The sequence below is a fragment of the Pan troglodytes genome, chromosome 12 (genome assembly GCF_028858775.2).
Source record: "Pan troglodytes isolate AG18354 chromosome 12, NHGRI_mPanTro3-v2.0_pri, whole genome shotgun sequence".
Lineage (NCBI taxonomy): Eukaryota > Metazoa > Chordata > Mammalia > Primates > Hominidae > Pan > Pan troglodytes.
In genome coordinates this window covers 121769732-121786843 of record NC_072410.2, presented here as the reverse complement: position 1 = coordinate 121786843, position 17112 = coordinate 121769732, and the positions used below count along the sequence as shown (strand labels likewise).

At 48.9% G+C, this 17112-nt stretch overlaps 1 protein-coding gene across 5 annotated transcripts in view; it reads left to right on the top strand.

Moving 5' to 3' along the window:
- Positions 1-17112, top strand: part of SNTG2 (syntrophin gamma 2) — a 407561-nt gene that overhangs the window by 145357 nt on the left and 245092 nt on the right. For all 5 annotated transcript variants that reach the window (XM_054677651.1, XM_054677652.2, XM_016946061.4 and 2 more), the window contains exon 4: positions 2-59. In XM_054677651.1, coding sequence (XP_054533626.1) covers positions 2-59 — 58 coding nt within the window. The remainder of the gene's footprint in view (position 1; positions 60-17112) is intronic.

Below are 17112 nucleotides of genomic sequence, written 5' to 3'. Positions count from 1 at the left end.
GGGAGGTTCTGAGCACAACGTCCCTGTCGTCATATCAAAAATATTCAAAGACCAAGCAGGTAAAAACAGCCAAAATGACCTGTATATGCATTGCAGCCATTTGTAAGATAACAAATTACTGAAAATGATAAAAATCAGCAGATATGTGTTTTGCTTGATTACCTAAACTTCCGTTTTATTTTTGTAGCTGTGTCTTCTTTCAAAGGATGCTTCTTATGCCCTGATCTGAGGCTGCCCTTTTTAACCTCTGCTGATCCCTCTGGCCCTTAAGAGAGACACTAATTCTCTGTTTGAGGTATCAGGTTATCCCCCCTGTAAAGATATTGATGATTCAGGGGTTTGAATGCTGATTTTAAGGTATTTTAAAAATCGAGGAGAATTACATATAGTTGGAGAAGTCCATGGTGTTCGTTGAAGTATCTGATACACAAGTCTCTGAGCCTAAGAATGTAATGAGCCTGTTGCAGGACTAGCTGACCGCGCTCAGGTGGGGCTGAAACGCCGTCCGTTCTGCACTTGGCAGCTGGTGGTACTGCACTGACTACCACCTCCATCCCTGAAATGAAACACTGGCTATGGGAATAATCACAAGAATAACTGACATTCATAGGGAGAGATTACTCTGTGTAGAATCGAAAAGTGAGGGTGGGATTTCTGGCCACACATTCCACTATCGGGTAGACTGTTTCTCATACAATTCGATTTTGGACATAATGAACCCCCTGCGGTAAACTCCATGCATCTGTCTCCCTGTCGGGAGGATTCTGCGTCCTTGTGGCTGGCCTCCTCCCACCTGGTCCAGCAGCTCCCGGGTGTGCAGCCTCAGGCCACTCCTCCCCTGCTCTCCAGAGCAAGGGGCACCTGGACATGCGGTCCGTGTCGGGGGGTGGCGCGGTTACCTTATGTCCTTGAGGCCTGCAGGGGAACAGGAAGCAAGACAGAGTGGGCAAGCGGGGTGGCCTTATGACCTCATGTGCCTCACACCGGAAAGCACAGCCACTGCAGGGGACCCCCGGCTGTGTCCCTGGAGGGGACATGCTTCTCTCCACACTCTACCAGAAATGGGGAGGTTTTGGGTGAAAAGCACAGAATAAGCTCATACTTTTTCTCTAAACATTCTTACTCATTTCACCCAATTTTACCCAAACCATAAGCCCAGTATGCAGGTAGAGTGCCCTGAAGAGGCTGGAGGTCCCAGGCTGGGGAAGCCTTAAGCATGAGCCCTCTGAAGGTGGGTGCAGTGAGGGCAGCGATGGTCCGGTCCTCTGAAGGTGGGTGTGGTGAGGGCAGCGATGGTCAGGTCCTCTGAAGGTGGGTGCAGTGAGGGCAGCGATGGTCAGGTCCTCTGAAGGTGGGTGCAGTGAGGGCCCCGATGGTCAGGTCGTCTGAAGGTGGGTGTGGTGAGGGCAGCGATGGTCAGGTCCTCTGAAGGTGGGTGCAGTGAGGGCCCCGATGGTCAGGTCGTCTGAAGGTGGGTGTGGTGAGGGCAGCGATGGTCAGGTCCTCTGAAGGTGGGTGTAGTGAGGGCAGCGATGGTCAGGTCCTCTGAAGGTGGGTGCAGTGAGGGCAGCGATGGTCAGGTCCTCTGAAGGTGGGTGCAGTGAGGGCCCCGATGGTCAGGTCATCTGAAGGTGGGTGTGGTGAGGGCAGCGATGGTCAGGTCCTCTGAAGGTGGGTGCAGTGAGGGCCCCGATGGTCAGGTCGTCTGAAGGTGGGTGTGGTGAGGGCAGCAATGGTCAGGTCCTCTGAAGGTGGGTGCGGTGAGGGCAGTGATGGTCAGGTCGTCTGAAGGTGGGTGCGGTGAGGGCAGCGATGGTCAGGTCCTCTGAAGGTGGGTGTGGTGAGGGCAGTGATGGTCAGGTCCTCTGAAGGTGGGTGTGGTGAGGGCAGCGATGGTCAGGTCATCTGAAGGTGGGTGCGTTGAGGGCGGTCATGGTCAGGTCGTCTGAAGGTGGGTGTGGTGAGGGCAGTCATGGTCAGGTCCTCTGAAGGTGGGTGCAATGAGGGCAGTGATGGTCAGGTCGTCTGAAGGTGGGTGTGGTGAGGGCAGTGATGGTCAGGTCCTCTGAAGGTGGGTGTGGTGAGGGCAGTCATGGTCAGGTCAGCCATGTGTGGTGCAGGAGATCATGTTCTGCTGCAGAGATTGCCCCAGTGGGTTTTGGATTCCCCACAGCAGCTCTGAAAACGTTCTCAGGGAAGAGAGGTTTCCACAGAATGCGTCGCCATGAAATTTGCATCTGGGTGAAGATTCTTTTTCGGCAGAAGGACATTTAAGAGTCAGGTCAGCAACACATTTTTCTCCTTTTTGAGCAAGCTTACAAACCTGCCGTTAAACTTGCAGCAGATGGGATTCCATTTAATCAGGAATTAGGGGCCAGCAAGCCCCGAAACCCAGAGGCAGTCTCAGCCTCAGAGGCAGCAGGGGCTGTTCAGAAGGAAACCTAGAAATTTAAGTGTGATAAGAAATACAGGTTAGTTGTAACCAAGATGGCGGGAAAAGTGAGAGAGCTATGCAGGCCTCTGAATGAAAGGACGATTCTTTTCCAGGGTTTTTTTTTTTTTGGTTTCTTCCCCCACCCCACTGACAGAGTCTCACTGAGATGCCCAGGCTGGAGTGCAGAGGCGCGATCTCGGCTCACTGCAACCTCCACCTCCCAGTTTCAAGTGATTCTTCTGCCTCAGCCTCCTGAGTAGCTGGGACTACAGGTGCCCGCCACCACGCCTGGCTAATTTTTGTATTTTTAGTAGAGGCGGGGGTCTTGAACTCCTGACCTCAGGTGATCTGCCTGCCTCCACCTCCCAAAGTGCTGGGATTACAGCCGTGAGCCACCGCACCCGGCCTCTTTTTGAGGTTTTTAGAGCATTTCAAAAGAAACATAATGATTCATTTGAACTACAGTATTTTGTTGCATGTATTACATCAAGTGTTATAATGGCGGTGTTGATGAGCTTGGCAGGGCCCAGTGCTTTGGCTCATATAAAGTGGGATTCCACACGGGCGCCATGGGTCCACCGTTGCTGTGTCAGGCGTGGTTGGTTCCTGTTGCACCCCTGAAGCCATCTGGCTGACTGATGGATAGTGGAAAGAAGGCATGGCCCAATGCAGCTCTGTTCCTGTCCTCTTTGCAAACATTTTCAGTTATTTTCATTAATGGGTTTTTTTTTTAATTGGTGGATATGATGAAAAGTCTCAGAAAAGAGAATAAGCAGTAAGGTTAGCCAGCAGGTAACATTCAGTAAAGGATGTTTATGGTCAATTCAGAAAGAAAATCTATTTTACCTGTAGGGAAGAAACAGGTCAAGAAGGCCACACTCCCTGGAGTGTGAACGTGACCCTGGGGTTGTAGCCCGTGTGCGCTCCCGAGCCTCATCCCTGCCTCAGGCAACCAAGGCTTGGTGAGTGTGGTCAGGAGAAACTGGGACCCAGGAGATTCCAAACTTAGCAGTCTGCAGACCACGCTGATGCCATTCTCTTCTGACATTGGAAGCTTCACAAGTAACTCCAGTGTGGTAGCCCCAGTGGGAGGTCCCCACGCTCCTCCCAGGCCTGCTCCCAGGCTCGCATTCCGTGCCTCCTGCAGATTTCCCACCCAGAGCCTGCCTGCCCGCCCCTGCTGCCCCCTCCTCCAGCCAGCTTGCCTGTCTCCATCCTCACCACCCCTCCAGGCCCAGGCCCACGACCTCAGCAGGCACTTGGAGATGAACTTACATGGTTCCTCCCTGCACCTGCCTCTCCCCACTGGGATCCATTTCATCAGCTGTGCCAGAATTCATGTTTTAGAGACACATTTATATCCTCGTTTTATGCACATTCAGGAACAGAAAGTCCTGGCAATGAATTGGGAGTTTTTAGGGATCAGAAGCTTGGTCTCATTTATTTTATGTCTTCCATTCCATGTAAAACACAGAATGCATGTTTTGCAGGAAGCAGAGCCCCTGGGTTGTCCTGAATGTCTTGTGTTAAACTGACACAGGAGTCTGGCCTCAGGATGAAGGGAGTGCAGGAGGCGCTATGGGACTGCGGTGCTGGAGCCCAGGAGAGCATACCCTCTACCCCACGGAGCACAGCGCCGCCAGATAGGGCGGGATGCAGACAAACCAAATGCAGGGTGATCGGTTAGAACTAGGAATACCTACGGATGCTAAGAGAAGCTGTCTGCATTCCTCCACGTTTTAGATCCTCTTCTGGATGAGCAGGTCTGCAGTTATCCCCAGGTGATGAGAGGCCGGGACAGGTGGGAAAGCTCTCCAGCTCTCATTCTCCAGGGACACCAGAGCAGCCAGGTAGCCCGAGGCTTCACCTCGCTCATTTTTAAGAATGAGGCAGTTGTCAGATGTTGGATGAATGCAAAATATAAAATTATTACTGTGCTTATTTATCCATGAGTTTATCCAATCATATTTAATAAACAACTTCTACAGATAAGACGCTTCTCGGGCCATCCGCAGAGACCAAGGCAGAATTCTTGCCATTGCAGAGCTTGTAGACAACTGGAGAAGGCAGGCAGTGAACACGTGTGTGATACATTTGCAGAGATGACGGCTCCTGTGGAGTGAGCGGAACCGTGGTACAGAGGAGACGGGGAGAGGGCGCTGTTTTTTGTAATGTGGTTAATGCTTTTATCCTGTGAGTAAGAGAGTCAGCTGAAGTTGGTTTAAAATTAGTGTGATTAGGGTAGCTTCTCATTTAAGAAAAGTCACCCTGGCTGTTGTGAGGAGGCTGTTCCGGGAAGCAGGGAGGAAGGCGGAGAGCCAGTGCAGGGTGCAGGAGGGGCTGCCGTGCCCTGCCCTTCTGGGATTTTGGTGAATTTGTAGATAAGTGGCCAGAAGCCGGATGTCCTCGGAGGCTCCACGTCACATGCTGCTGAAGGGTGGGCTGTGTGTCTGAGAGGAAGGAGGACTCAGGCCGGGTTGAGGTTTCCTTTTAGCCTCAGCACCAGGTGGGCTGATGGTGCGTTTAATGAAATGGCCGACACAGGTCCTGGGTTGTTGAGGGAATGTCGGAAGCACAGCGTGGACAGCAGGGGCTCCGTGCTGCGTTTCGGGGCTGATTTGCTGGCCAGCGGAGTGTACCTGTGAGAGGCTCAGAGGACGATATCAGGGTAAGAGAATTTTTAAAGAGAGGCATTTAAATTAAATGAATGGCACTGAGGTGCTTCCCCAGAGACTTGCTGTAGGTGGAGAGGAGAAGGTGCCTGAGGCCTGAGTTAGGAGTGTGGACAGCCCAAGGCTGGACACTTGCCTGATGTCAGGGTGGAGCCAGGCAGCCCAGCTCAGCTCACTCCCACCTTGAATTCTTCGCGAAGTGGCTCGTGAGCCTCTGAATTGCCTGAGCAGCTTTGCGGAGCATGACAGAGCCAAGACTCTGATTGTACCGTTGAGGTGCGGCCTGCGTGCAGGATTCCACACCCTGGAGCCCCCGCCCCCTGGTGCCTCTGATGTGGAGACCTTCAGACCTCACACTCCTCACAGGGGACTCAGGATTCACAGGTCCACGTCATGGGTGTGGAGAGGCTGGGAGGTCGAGATAGGTCTGAGACTCTCCTCAGTGCAGATATAGGGTTGAGCACATATGTCTAGACATTGTTTAATACCTGGTGAGATTGTGTATTTTGGGGAGATCTATAATTATTTTTATTGTGTTTAATGGGAAATTTGTTAATATTACATTTGAAAAGTTAAATATAATTTTTCTTGACATTAAATATCAATCACAAATTTTAATTCTTTCAATTCATTAACCTTTCAAATAAATAATGATTATAAATTTCTGTCTTTGTTTTTTTTTTTTTTTAGATGGAGTCTTGCTCTGTCGCCCAGGCTGGAGTGCAGTGGTGAGTTCTTGGTTCACTGCAACCAACCTCCACCTTCCAGGTTCAAGTGATTCTCCTGTGCCTCAGCCTCCCGAGTAGCTGGGATTACAGGCACCCACCACCACGCTCGGCTAATTTTTGTATTTTTAGTGGAGACGGGGTTTCACCATGTTGGCCGGGATCATCTCGATCCCTTGACCTCTTGATCCTCCCCCTTTGGCCTCCCAAAGTACTGGGATTACGGGCGTGAGCCACCGCGCCTGGCCATGATTATAAATTTCTACCAATGATCCATTTGATGATTTTAAACTTCGTAAACACCAGACAAAGCCTCCGTGCCTGCTGTGATTGCAGGCACACACTCATCGAATCGGTTGTTAGGTTAACAAACGTTATAGACCCCTGAGTGCTAAGCACTGTCCTCTGTGCTGAGAGTAGAGAAGTGAAAAATAGACTGATTTCTTGCTTTCAGAGTGTGTACATTATAGTGGGAGAAGATAATAAGCAAAGATACAAATGAAATTATTATGTCAGGTATGGATAAGACTAGGGAGAAAAATATAGCTACATTTTTGCTAATACTTTCAGGCATTCTATGACCTTTAACTACCCTATGAGATAATGACTAGGATTTTCATTCCCATTTTACAGATGAGGACACTGAGGCAAAAATATGTTAAAGAGTTTGCACAGGGACAGACATGCAAATGGCAGAGCCGAGGAGTGACTCCCAAGACCCTTCTCTGGGTCATCGTCCAGTGCTGCCCCTCTTTCAAACGTTTGTAAAGAACCAGTGCAATGTGGTTACGACGTTTCTTCATTTATTCTTTACTTTTACACATTTCTTGGGTTATTGCTCTATGTTGGTGTTGCCTAGGGTTAATAACTTCCTAGTGTAGTAATAGTGAAATTATTAAACCAGAAAAGGAAAAAGCAGTGTCTTTTCGGACGAGCTGAGTGACAGGGTCTGTTCTCTGCTGCATGGGTTATTGATTAGTGATACAAGATTTGATTAATTCTCTCAAGATAATTTAAAAATAAACACTTTGTATTGAGCTTTCTTTTTATAGTTGAACTTCTTTTGTTAAGTCAATAGACTTTTAATGTGCACATGTTTACCTAAGTTTTAGGTTTCTGCATGTATGTACCTCAGGGAAAAGACAAATGGAGAAAGGAAAAACTCACTTGTCAGCCTGGCCCAAGCCCTGCCGTGGGTCCTTTTGTCAGCGTGTGTGGCCCTGGTGTGCTGGCATTGTGAAAACCTGGGGACTCTGTCCAGGAGGGGCTGTGTGGGCTGTGAAATCCTCTCAGCTTACAGTGGTTTGAGTGAATAGGGCTTGCTCTTCTCACTGAACGAGAAATCCGGCTGTTTGCTGTGGTTTTCTCCCAGTATCTTTCCGTCCTCCTGTGGCACCATCCTTAGCTTGTGGGTTTTATCCTCATGTTCATTGCCTTATATTTGCAAAATGGTGGCTGTATTTCAAGATAACATATCTTCTTTTTAGGTAGGAAAGAAGGGAAATGGGGCACCACTCCTGAAGAAGCACCGTGGTTCCATCTCCGGGAAGGAAAGCCTTCATGGTATTCCTTCATTTCCATCCACCCACTGGAGCCGGACCCAAGTTCACCCTCAGAAAGGCTGAGGGAGCAAGTTCTTCATGAGTTGTTGGACAGCCTTTTGCCACTCCCTTAGGGGAATGCAGGGGTTCCATTCGCTGAGAGCAACACACTCTGCCCTCTGCTGAACGATGGGAGCAGGCCAGGCTCTGCCATGAGGCTGAGAGGGTTTGGTGGGGGCGGGGTGAGTGTGGGGTGGCCCCACTTGCATTTTGTCATTGCCAGCTGTGCCATGCAGAGGTCTTGGCTGGGGTTTGTTTCTGTCCATGGTTTCAGGCATCTGCTGCAGGGCTTACAACTTAGATAAGGGTGGTTGCCATATGATGTTCTGCATGAGGTCCACCTTAGGTGCTTAGACATTTAAATTCTTAGATATGGTGTCCTTCACACTTTCATTCATGGCTTTAGTGAGATGTGTGCACCCGCCAAGGCTCACATGTCAGGAACCACACACGTACGTGCTCCTTAAGGCAGCCTTCAGCCTACTTAGCAACCACTCTCCAAAAAATCTGTTTTAATACCTAAAATCACCATGGGCGATTGGATTTGACACCGTTCTATAAATAGATTTTATGAGGATTGGATTTCTCTGAGCATGGTTCAGTACTGAGGATACCAAGCTCCTGCTCACTCTCCCTCCTATGAGATTCTTCCTCAGGACCCTGCTGCCCCTGGCCCAGAAATCATCCACGACTCCATTGCTTACGGAAAAGCCGAGGTGCAGGCTGGGCTTTCCAGCTCACCTCGCATCCTGAGTCCCACAGCCACATTTGTCTCCTCCCTGCTCTGATGCATGGCACAGGATGCCACCCCAAGTCTCCACCCTCACCTGGAAGATCAGCCTCCCCCGCATGTCACAGCCAGGTCAGGATGCACACCTGGTGGCCCCTGACCCTGAGGCCTCTAACCTTGCTCCTTGGTAATAGTGGGCGCACACTGTCATTGGGGTGCAGGATATGGAGAGCTCCTTGGTAATAATGGACACGTGCTGTCACTCGGGTGCAGGGTGTGGAGAGCTTCTTGGTAACAGTGGACACACGCTGTCACTCGGGTGCAGGGTATGGAGAGCTCCTTGGTAATAGTGGATGCGTGCTGTCACTCGGGTGCAGGGTGTGGAGAGCTTCTTGGTAACAGTGGACACATGCTGTCACTCGGGTGCAGGGTGTGGAGAGCTCCTTGGTAACAGTGGACACACGCTGTCACTCGGGTGCAGGGTGTGGAGAGCTGCTTGGTAATAATGGACACATGCTGTCACTCGGGTTCAGGGTATGGAGAGCTCCTTGGTAATAGTGGACACACGCTGTCACTCGGGTGCAGGGTATGGAGAGCTCCTTGATAATAATGGACACGTGCTGTCACTCGGGTGCAGGGTATGGAGAGCTCCTTGGTAATAGTGGATGCGTGCTGTCACTTGGGTGCAGGGTGTGGAGAGCTCCTTGATAATAATGGACACGTGCTGTCACTCGGGTGCAGGGTATGGAGAGCTCCTTGGTAAGAGTGGACACGTGCTGTCACTCGGGTGCAGGGTATGGAGAGCTCCTTGGTAAGAGTTGACACGTGCTGTCACTCGGGTGCAGGGTATAGAGAACTCCTTGGTAATAGTGGACGTGTGCTGTCACTCGGGTGCAGGGTATGGAGAGCTGCTTGGTAATAGTGGACACGTGCTGTCACTCGGGTGCAGAGTATGGAGAGCTCCTTGGTAATAGTGGACGCACGCTGTCACTCGGGTGCAGGGTATGGAGAGCTCCTTGGTAATAGTGGACGCACGCTGTCACTGGGGTGCAGGGTATGGAGAGCTGGATGCACAGCTTCATCATGACATGTCATACTTTCGGAAAGCAAAAGCGGCTTGCGAAGTCCCCTAAGCCCCTTTTATTCCCCCTAACAGTGGTTTGCTCTCGGTGATCACCCAGTTCATACTTAATGAAATGAGGAAGAATGAAGCTCTCCTCTATGATTGGATGGAATTTACATGTGGTGTTTCCAACACAGCAAAACTTTCGAAACCGAAGCCAGACTCCATATAACACACAGAGAAAGGATGACGAAAACCACATGCTGAAAAAGGATGTGGAAGTCAGAGGGTGCCATCTGCATAGGAATTCCTGACATTGATACTTGTCATACGAAAATAACTTCCATTTTCATTGGATCTTCATAAAAAACATATGAAATGGGCAAGGGATGCATGATTATTCACATTTCATAGGGCAGCAGATAAACAGGAATTATGAGTTGCCCAGTTTTACTCGGCTAACAAGGGCTTGTAAAGAGTCCTTTACTTGTACACTTAGATTTTTCCCTCGAAATCCAGTTCTTCCTACTATAGCATATCATCTCATTAGGTACAAAGAAAATTCATTCACAGCCACAGTTTAATTCCACTTAAATAAATTAATGGTAATAAATAATTTAATAAATAATAATGTTTCGTAAGAATTTATCTGTAAGATAGGCCTGGGCCCTGTAGCTAATTTGATGTGTATATTCGGGAGACAAATGGGACAATTAGAAAATACTCAGAAAATTGCACAGAAAGGAAGGGGTGTTTTGTCCCCGAAAGAAAGGCAAGACGAACGCGAACCTTCAGTCGTTCTCATGTGGAGTATTCATTGTTCAGCACCAGGAAGTATCCTGAGCCAAAGGGCGGGTTCTTACAGAGGCCACCTGAGCTACAGTGGGAATGTCAGATTGGACACGAGGCTCACTGTTACTCATGAAGATGTTGACACAGAACGACGATTTCTATAACCAAATATATATACTACACTTGGTGGGGAAGGAAAGGGAACACAAAACCCACGTCCCAAAGCTCCCTGTTCAGGTCTCTGTGGCACAGCGGCTGTGGCGGAGTTTTGTCTGGATCCTATCGTCGTCTAAGGTCACGGCCTGGACACCTGTAAACACAGGAAGAATCACCCTTTTCATACCAGAGTCACAGCACTTATGAGCTTTGTGTGATGGGGTCCCCATGACATGGGCCTCCACCTGTATTTTATTGTTCTCTAGAATTTTCACCTGTTATTGGTGTCTTACTGCCATGCACATGCCTTCATTGTGCCAGATCTCTGATTAATTTCTTTCTGTGTTAAATTGATTTCACCTGTTTTGCTGAATTTGCTGTGAAGCCTTTCTCCCCTAATACCTTCTCTGCTTCCCTCCCTCCCATGTAAATATGGATTTAGATGTCTTTATATTAATGTAAGGTCCTGCCCTTCACATGGCATAGAGAAACCCGGGATGAATGCCCCCGTTGTCCCTCAGAAAGCAGAGACTTGAGCAGCTGAGATGCCTCTTCCCAGAGCTGGAATCCTTCACAGCACTGCCTTTCTGGCATCCGCTCCTCACACCGCTGGGCCTTTGCCTTTGCCTTTGCCATTCATCGTGTGTGCTGTGCTGCCATATCTTCCTTTCTAGGCTCTAAAAAATGGCTTTTGAAATTCAAAATGTGATACAACTACTCAGGCCAATGTGCCTGCACTAATATATAAGTCAGATACTATCTGGTTTTTCTTCTGGAGCTCTGTAAATATTTGATAGAGTCCTTCTATTTTAGACGGTTGAACCTGGATCTGGCTAAATGTGTGTAGAAACGCAATGTCAGAAATCTTTTCTCACCTGGCAGTGGGTGGATGTGGAATTCAATTTGTAACTTTTAGGTCTAACTTTCCTAACTGTGCTTTCTATCACAAGCCAAAATCAGCTTTTTGTCTCAAGTTAGCTTTCCGTAAGAATGAAGGGAGTCCCATTTTCCAATCCTCAGATCTAGACAGAGGTACAGCAGATTGAATGAAGAATATTCTGGTGTTACTGCTTTATTGCTGATGAATCAATGAAAGGCATGGTTTTAAAGCTATCAAAGTATAAATAGAACTTGACAAGGATAATATAAAATGGACTTAGTAGTTGAATGAGAAATGCTGAAACCTCAAAAAGAATCACAAGAAACATCAGAAGCCTGGAAGTGCGCGTGCTGTGCACTGCAGGTCAAATTTAAATTCTGAGTAGGAAGAGGCTTCCTCCTCAGGAGAAGCTGGAAGCAGGAAGGGGAATCAGCGAACTGCCGGGCCCCTCTTACCTTTGAAGGGTCCCTGCTGTTGAGATTAGGACCGCAGGTGTGCAGCAGAGAATCCAGTTGTTTTGCTTTAGAAAGTGCCTGAAGAACAAATCCTTCTGGCCCCAAAGATGCTGTCCTGGGATCTACTTTGCCATTGCTCCTCAAGTTCAGCCAGTGTTATGGCAGGTGTCAGCGTCCACCAATGGGGACCTTCCTGTAAGATGAAAAACACTTTTTAATTTAAATATACATAACACTTCAAAATGTCCAGTGTCCTTCAAATTACTTCAAGAATTTAGATTTCCCTGTTATCAATGATAAATAATCTCCCAGGGCCACTTAGAGAGAGAGACTCCCTGAGAAGAATCGTGTGTACTAAGTGAGGTTTGACCCTTACACTCCTTTGAGAAGAATCATGTGTACTAAGTGAGGTTTAACCCTTACAGTCCTTTGAGGAGGATCGTATGTACTAAGTGAGGTTTAACCCTTACAGTCCTTTGAGGAGAATCGTGTGTACTAAGTGAGGTTTAACCCTTACAGTCCTTTGAGGAGGATCGTGTGTACTAAGTGAGGTTTAACCCTTACAGTCCTTTGAAGAGAATCATGTGTACTAAGTGAGGTTTAACCCTTACAGTCCTTTGAGAAGGATCCTGTGTACTGAGGTTTAACCCTTACAGTCATTTGAGGAGGATCGTGTGTACTAAGTGAGGTTTAACCCTTACAGTCCTTTGAAGAGAATCATGTGTACTAAGTGAGGTTTAACCCTTACAGTCCTTTGAGAAGGATCCTGTGTACTGAGGTTTAACCCTTACAGTCATTTGAGGAGGATCGTGTGTACTAAGTGAGGTTTAACCCTTACAGTCCTTTGAGAAGAATAGTGTGTACTAAGTGAGGTTTAACCCTTACAGTCCGTTGAGGAGGATCGTGTTTACTAAGTGAGGTTTAACCCTTACAGTCCTTTGAGGAGGATCGTGTGAACTAAGTGAAGTTTAACCCTTGCAGTCCTTTGAGGAGGATCGTGTGTACTCAGTGAGGTTTAACCCTTACAGTCCTTTGAGGAGTATCTTGTGTACTGAGGTTTAACCCTTATACTCCTTTGAGAAGAATGGCATGTACTAAGTGAGGTTTAACCCTCACAGTCCTTTGAGGAGGATCGTGTGTACTAGGTGATATTTAACCCTTACAGTCCATTGAGGAGGATCGTGTGTACTAAGTCAGGTTTAACCCTTTCAGTCCTTTGAGGAGGATCGTGTGTACCAAGTGAGGTTTAAACCTTATAGTCCTTTGAGAAGAATCCTGTGTACTAAGTGAGGTTTATCCCTTACAGTCCTTTGAGGAGGATCCTGTGTACTAAGTGAGGTTTAACCCTAACAGTTCTTTGAGGAGGATCATGTGTACTAAGTGAGGTTTAACCCTTACAGTCCTTTGAGGAGGATCTTGTGTACTAAGTGAGGTTTATCCCTTACAGTCCTTTGAGGAGGATCCTGTGTACTAAGTGAGGTTTAACCCTAACAGTTCTTTGAGGAGGATCATGTGTACTAAGTGAGGTTTAACCCTTACAGTCCTTTGAGGAGGATCTTGTGTACTAAGTGAGGTTTATCCCTTACAGTCCTTTGAGGAGGATCCTGTGTACTAAGTGAGGTTTAACCCTAACAGTTCTTTGAGGAGGATCATGTGTACTAAGTGAGGTTTAACCCTTACAGTCCTTTGAGGAGGATCTTGTGTACTAAGTGAGGTTTAACCCTTAGCGTCCTTTGAGGAGGATCGTGTGTACTAAGGTTTAACCCCTATAGTCCTTTTAGGAGAATTGTGTGTACTAAGTGAGGTTTAACCCTTACTTTCCTTTGAGAAGGATCGTGTGTACTAATTGAGGTTTAACCCTTACAGTCCTTTTAGGAGGATCGTGTGTACTAAGTGAGGTTTAACCCTTATACTCCTTTGAGAAGAATCATGTGTACTAATTGAGGTTTAAATCTTTAAGTCCTTTGAGAAGAATCGTGTGTACTAAGTGAGGTTTAACCCTTGCAGTCCTTTGGGAAGGATCGTGTGTACTAAATGAGGTTTAACGCTTACAGTTGTGTGAGGAGGATCGTGTGTACTGAGGTTTAACCCTTACAGTCCTTTGAGGAGGATCGTGTGTACTAAGTGAGTTTTAATCCTTACAGTCCTTTGAGCAGGATCGTGTGTACTAAGTGAGGTTTAACCCTTACAGTCCTTTGAGAAGAATCGTGTGTACTAAGTGAGGTGTAACCCTTATAGTCCTTTGAGGAGGATCGTGTGTACTAAGTGAGGTTTAACACTTACAGTCCTTTGAGAAGGATCGTGTGTTCTAAGTGATGTTTAAGCCTCAGAGTCCTTTGAGAAGGATCGTGTGTACTAAGTGATGTTTAACCCTTACAGTCCTTTAAGGAGAATAAGAAGAATCTCCCTTGTGCAGGGACAATCACTGAAGTTTTGGGAAGTCTAGAAATTTTAAAAGAACATGATTTTGGGAATGAATTTAGGTCAGTGTTCAAACCCCATTGTGCCCTTTTGAGTGGCCCCGAGATGGCCCAGGGCCTGCCCTCCAAGACCTTGTCGGAGGTGGGGGCCAACGGGTTCCTCTTCTGACAGACTCTGGTGGAAACAGTATCAGTTTCCTTATGACCGACACACTATTGAGGGAATATCATGATAAATTTATGACTGAAACACCTTAACGTTTGTGCAGTTCACGTAGACAACGGGGATGGAATCGTAGGTGGTTCGATGTGGCGTCTTCAGAGCTTAGGGTGCTTGTGAGTTAAGGGAGCTTGGTGGTCACGGGTTTTAGGGCTTTCTTTCTGAGAAGCAGAGCTATCGATTGCTACCTAATTGAAAAGATTGTGTGAGCCTGTCATGTTTTTCTCTTATTCACTAGAACACTTTATCAGCCTGACAACATTGGAAAGGAAACAGAAGCTGCCAGGGAAGCAGGTGTGAAAACAGCTGCAGTTACTCAGGCAAGGCTGTGGCTGCTCACCCGTGGCCCTGGCTCACGCAAAACTCTCCAGAATTAGGGGTGCTCTTGCATGGGGGTGCTCTGGCGTGTGGGTGCTCTGGTGTGTGGGTGCTTCGGTGTATGGTTGCCCTGGTGTGTGGGTGGTCTGGTATGTCGGTGCTCCAGTGTATGAGTGCCCTGGTGTGTGGGTGCTCTGGTATGTGGGTGCTCTGCTGTGTGGGTGCCCCGGTGTATGGGTGCCCTGGTGTACGGTTGCCCTGGTGTGTGGGTGCTCTGGTGTGTGGGAGCTCCAGTGTATGAGTGCCCTGGTGTGTGGGTGCTCTGGCATGGGGGTGCTCTGGTGTGTGGGTGCTCTGGTGTATGGGTGCCCTGGTGTGTGCGTGCCCTGGTGTATGGATGCCCTGGTGTGTGCGTGCCCTGGTGTATGGGTGCCGTGGTGTGTCAGTGCCCTGGTGTGTGGGTGCTCTGGTGTGTGGGTTCTCTGGTGTGTGGGTGCTCTGGTGTACGGGTGCCCTGGTGTGTGGGTGCTCTGGTGTGTGGGTGCTCTGGTGTGTGGGTGCCCTGGTGTACGGGTGCCCTGGTGTGTGGGTGCTCTGGCGTGTGGGTGCCCTGGTGTACGGGTTTCCTGGTCTGTGGGTGCCCTGGTGTGTGGGTGCTCTGGTGTGTGGGTTCTCTGGTGTGTGGGTTCTCTGGTGTGTGGGTGCTCTGGTGTGTGGGTTCTCTGGTGTGTGGGTGCTCTGGTGTACGGGTGCCCTGGTGTGTGGGTGCTCTGGCGTGTGGGTGCCCTGGTGTACGCGTGCCCTGGTGTGTGGGTGCTCTGGCGTGTGGGTGCCCTGGTGTACGGGTTTCCTGGTCTGTGGGTGCCCTGGTGTACGGGTGCCCTGGTGTACGGGTGTCCTGTTGTGTGGGTGCTCTGGTGTGTGGGTGCTCTGGTGTGTGGGTGCCCTGGTGTATGGGTGTCCTGGTGTGTGGGTGCCCTGGTGTGTGGGTGCCCTGGCGTGTGGGTGCCTGGCGTGTGGGTCCTCTGGCGTGTGGGTGCTCTGGTGTACGAGTGCCCTGGTGTGTGAGTGCCCTGGTGTGTGGGTGCTCTGGTGTGTGGGTGCCCCGGTGTACGGGTGCTCTTGTGTGTAGGTGCTCTGGTGCGTGGGTGCTTTGCTGTATGGATGCTCTGATGTGCAGGTTTATTTTCCAAAAGTTAGGTAAGAACTTCACTCAAGATGATTGAGTCTTTTTCTAATTCCAAAGGCACTTTAAGGTTTCAGAGAGCCTTGGATTGTTTAATAGAGAAGACATGGCAGAACATAAACCATAGAAGGTGTCTGAGGTGACTGTAATTTTAAACAAGTTCCTAATATTAATACACTGCAAAGTATCATTTAATTTTAATAGAAACAACTTTTACTATGATCTTTCCTTTTTTTCTTTCTCCTTGAAATGAAGACTTAACATCAAATTCAGCAAAACAGGTGAAATCAATTAAAATATAACATGGCGTGCAGGGCAGGCACGGCCTCCTGCCCCTGGGGAGCTGGAGCCCTCATGGAGTCCTGTGTGTGGCTGTGCTTTCTGGGGCTGAGCAGATGAGGTAGCTCAGTTCCCCAGGAATCAGAACCAAGGCGGAGCTGTGCCACCCCAGCCTCCAGGGTGAACAGCAACAGCTCCCTGAAACTGGACGAGCTCCCCAGAGTTCAAGCTACAGAGGTTCCTGCCTCCCCAGGGCATGGAGTCCTCACTGCACTGCTCCCCACCTTGTGGGCCCCAGGCTGCGCTGGCATCTTGCCATTCCTGGGTCTTTGCTGCTGGTGCACTGGCCTCACAGGGCCTGGGCCACTGCCATGTCCTGCCATCCCTGAGTCACTAGTGTGTGGCACCTCATCTCCTGGGCTCTAGTTGCTGCTGTGCCCTGTTGGTTTTGGGTCCAGGATTGCAGCTGTGCCCTGTATCCCAAGAGCTGAGCTTCTGAAGAACCCCTTATCTCCCAGGGCCATGACAGTGCTATGTCCAGCCCCCCAGGGTCAGAACCAGAGCTAAAACCTGGCCCCCCAGGTCTGAACTGCCAGAGTCTGCCTCAGAACAACAGACCCCAGCTTTGTGGACAATCTGAAGCCACCTGAGCCCCAGAGAGTGAATCTGCACCTTGAGCACCGGGTGCCACAATGGCTTCACATCACCCACAGCCCAGGGCCCTGGTTCCACAGCTGCCCTGTGCACCTGTGCCCTGGATCTCAGTGCCACTGCAGCTGCTTGTGGGCCGTGTCAGACCCTGCGCTGAGAAAGATTCCCTCAGTTGAGACTCCCCTCTACAGAGAAGACAAAAGTAGTAGGATACATAAAGCCCTTGCCACCAAGGACCCTAGACTTACGCTGCTACCATCATTGTCCTGAATTCCTGCAGCCTACGCCACTTAGACACACACAGTCATTACTGACATTCATTACAACTGAAGAACCTGCACAGAGACTATACCCCTGCACCCTGTCCAACCAGCACCCTCAGGCCCATCTGTATGTGAAAGTCTTCCCCTACAAAAGGTACTACTTAAAGATTAGAAGAGATAAGAATCAGATAGCATAAAAAGGAACCAGACAGAAATCTCAAAGCTGAATAACTCAATGAAATAATAAAAAAATTCAATAGAGGACTT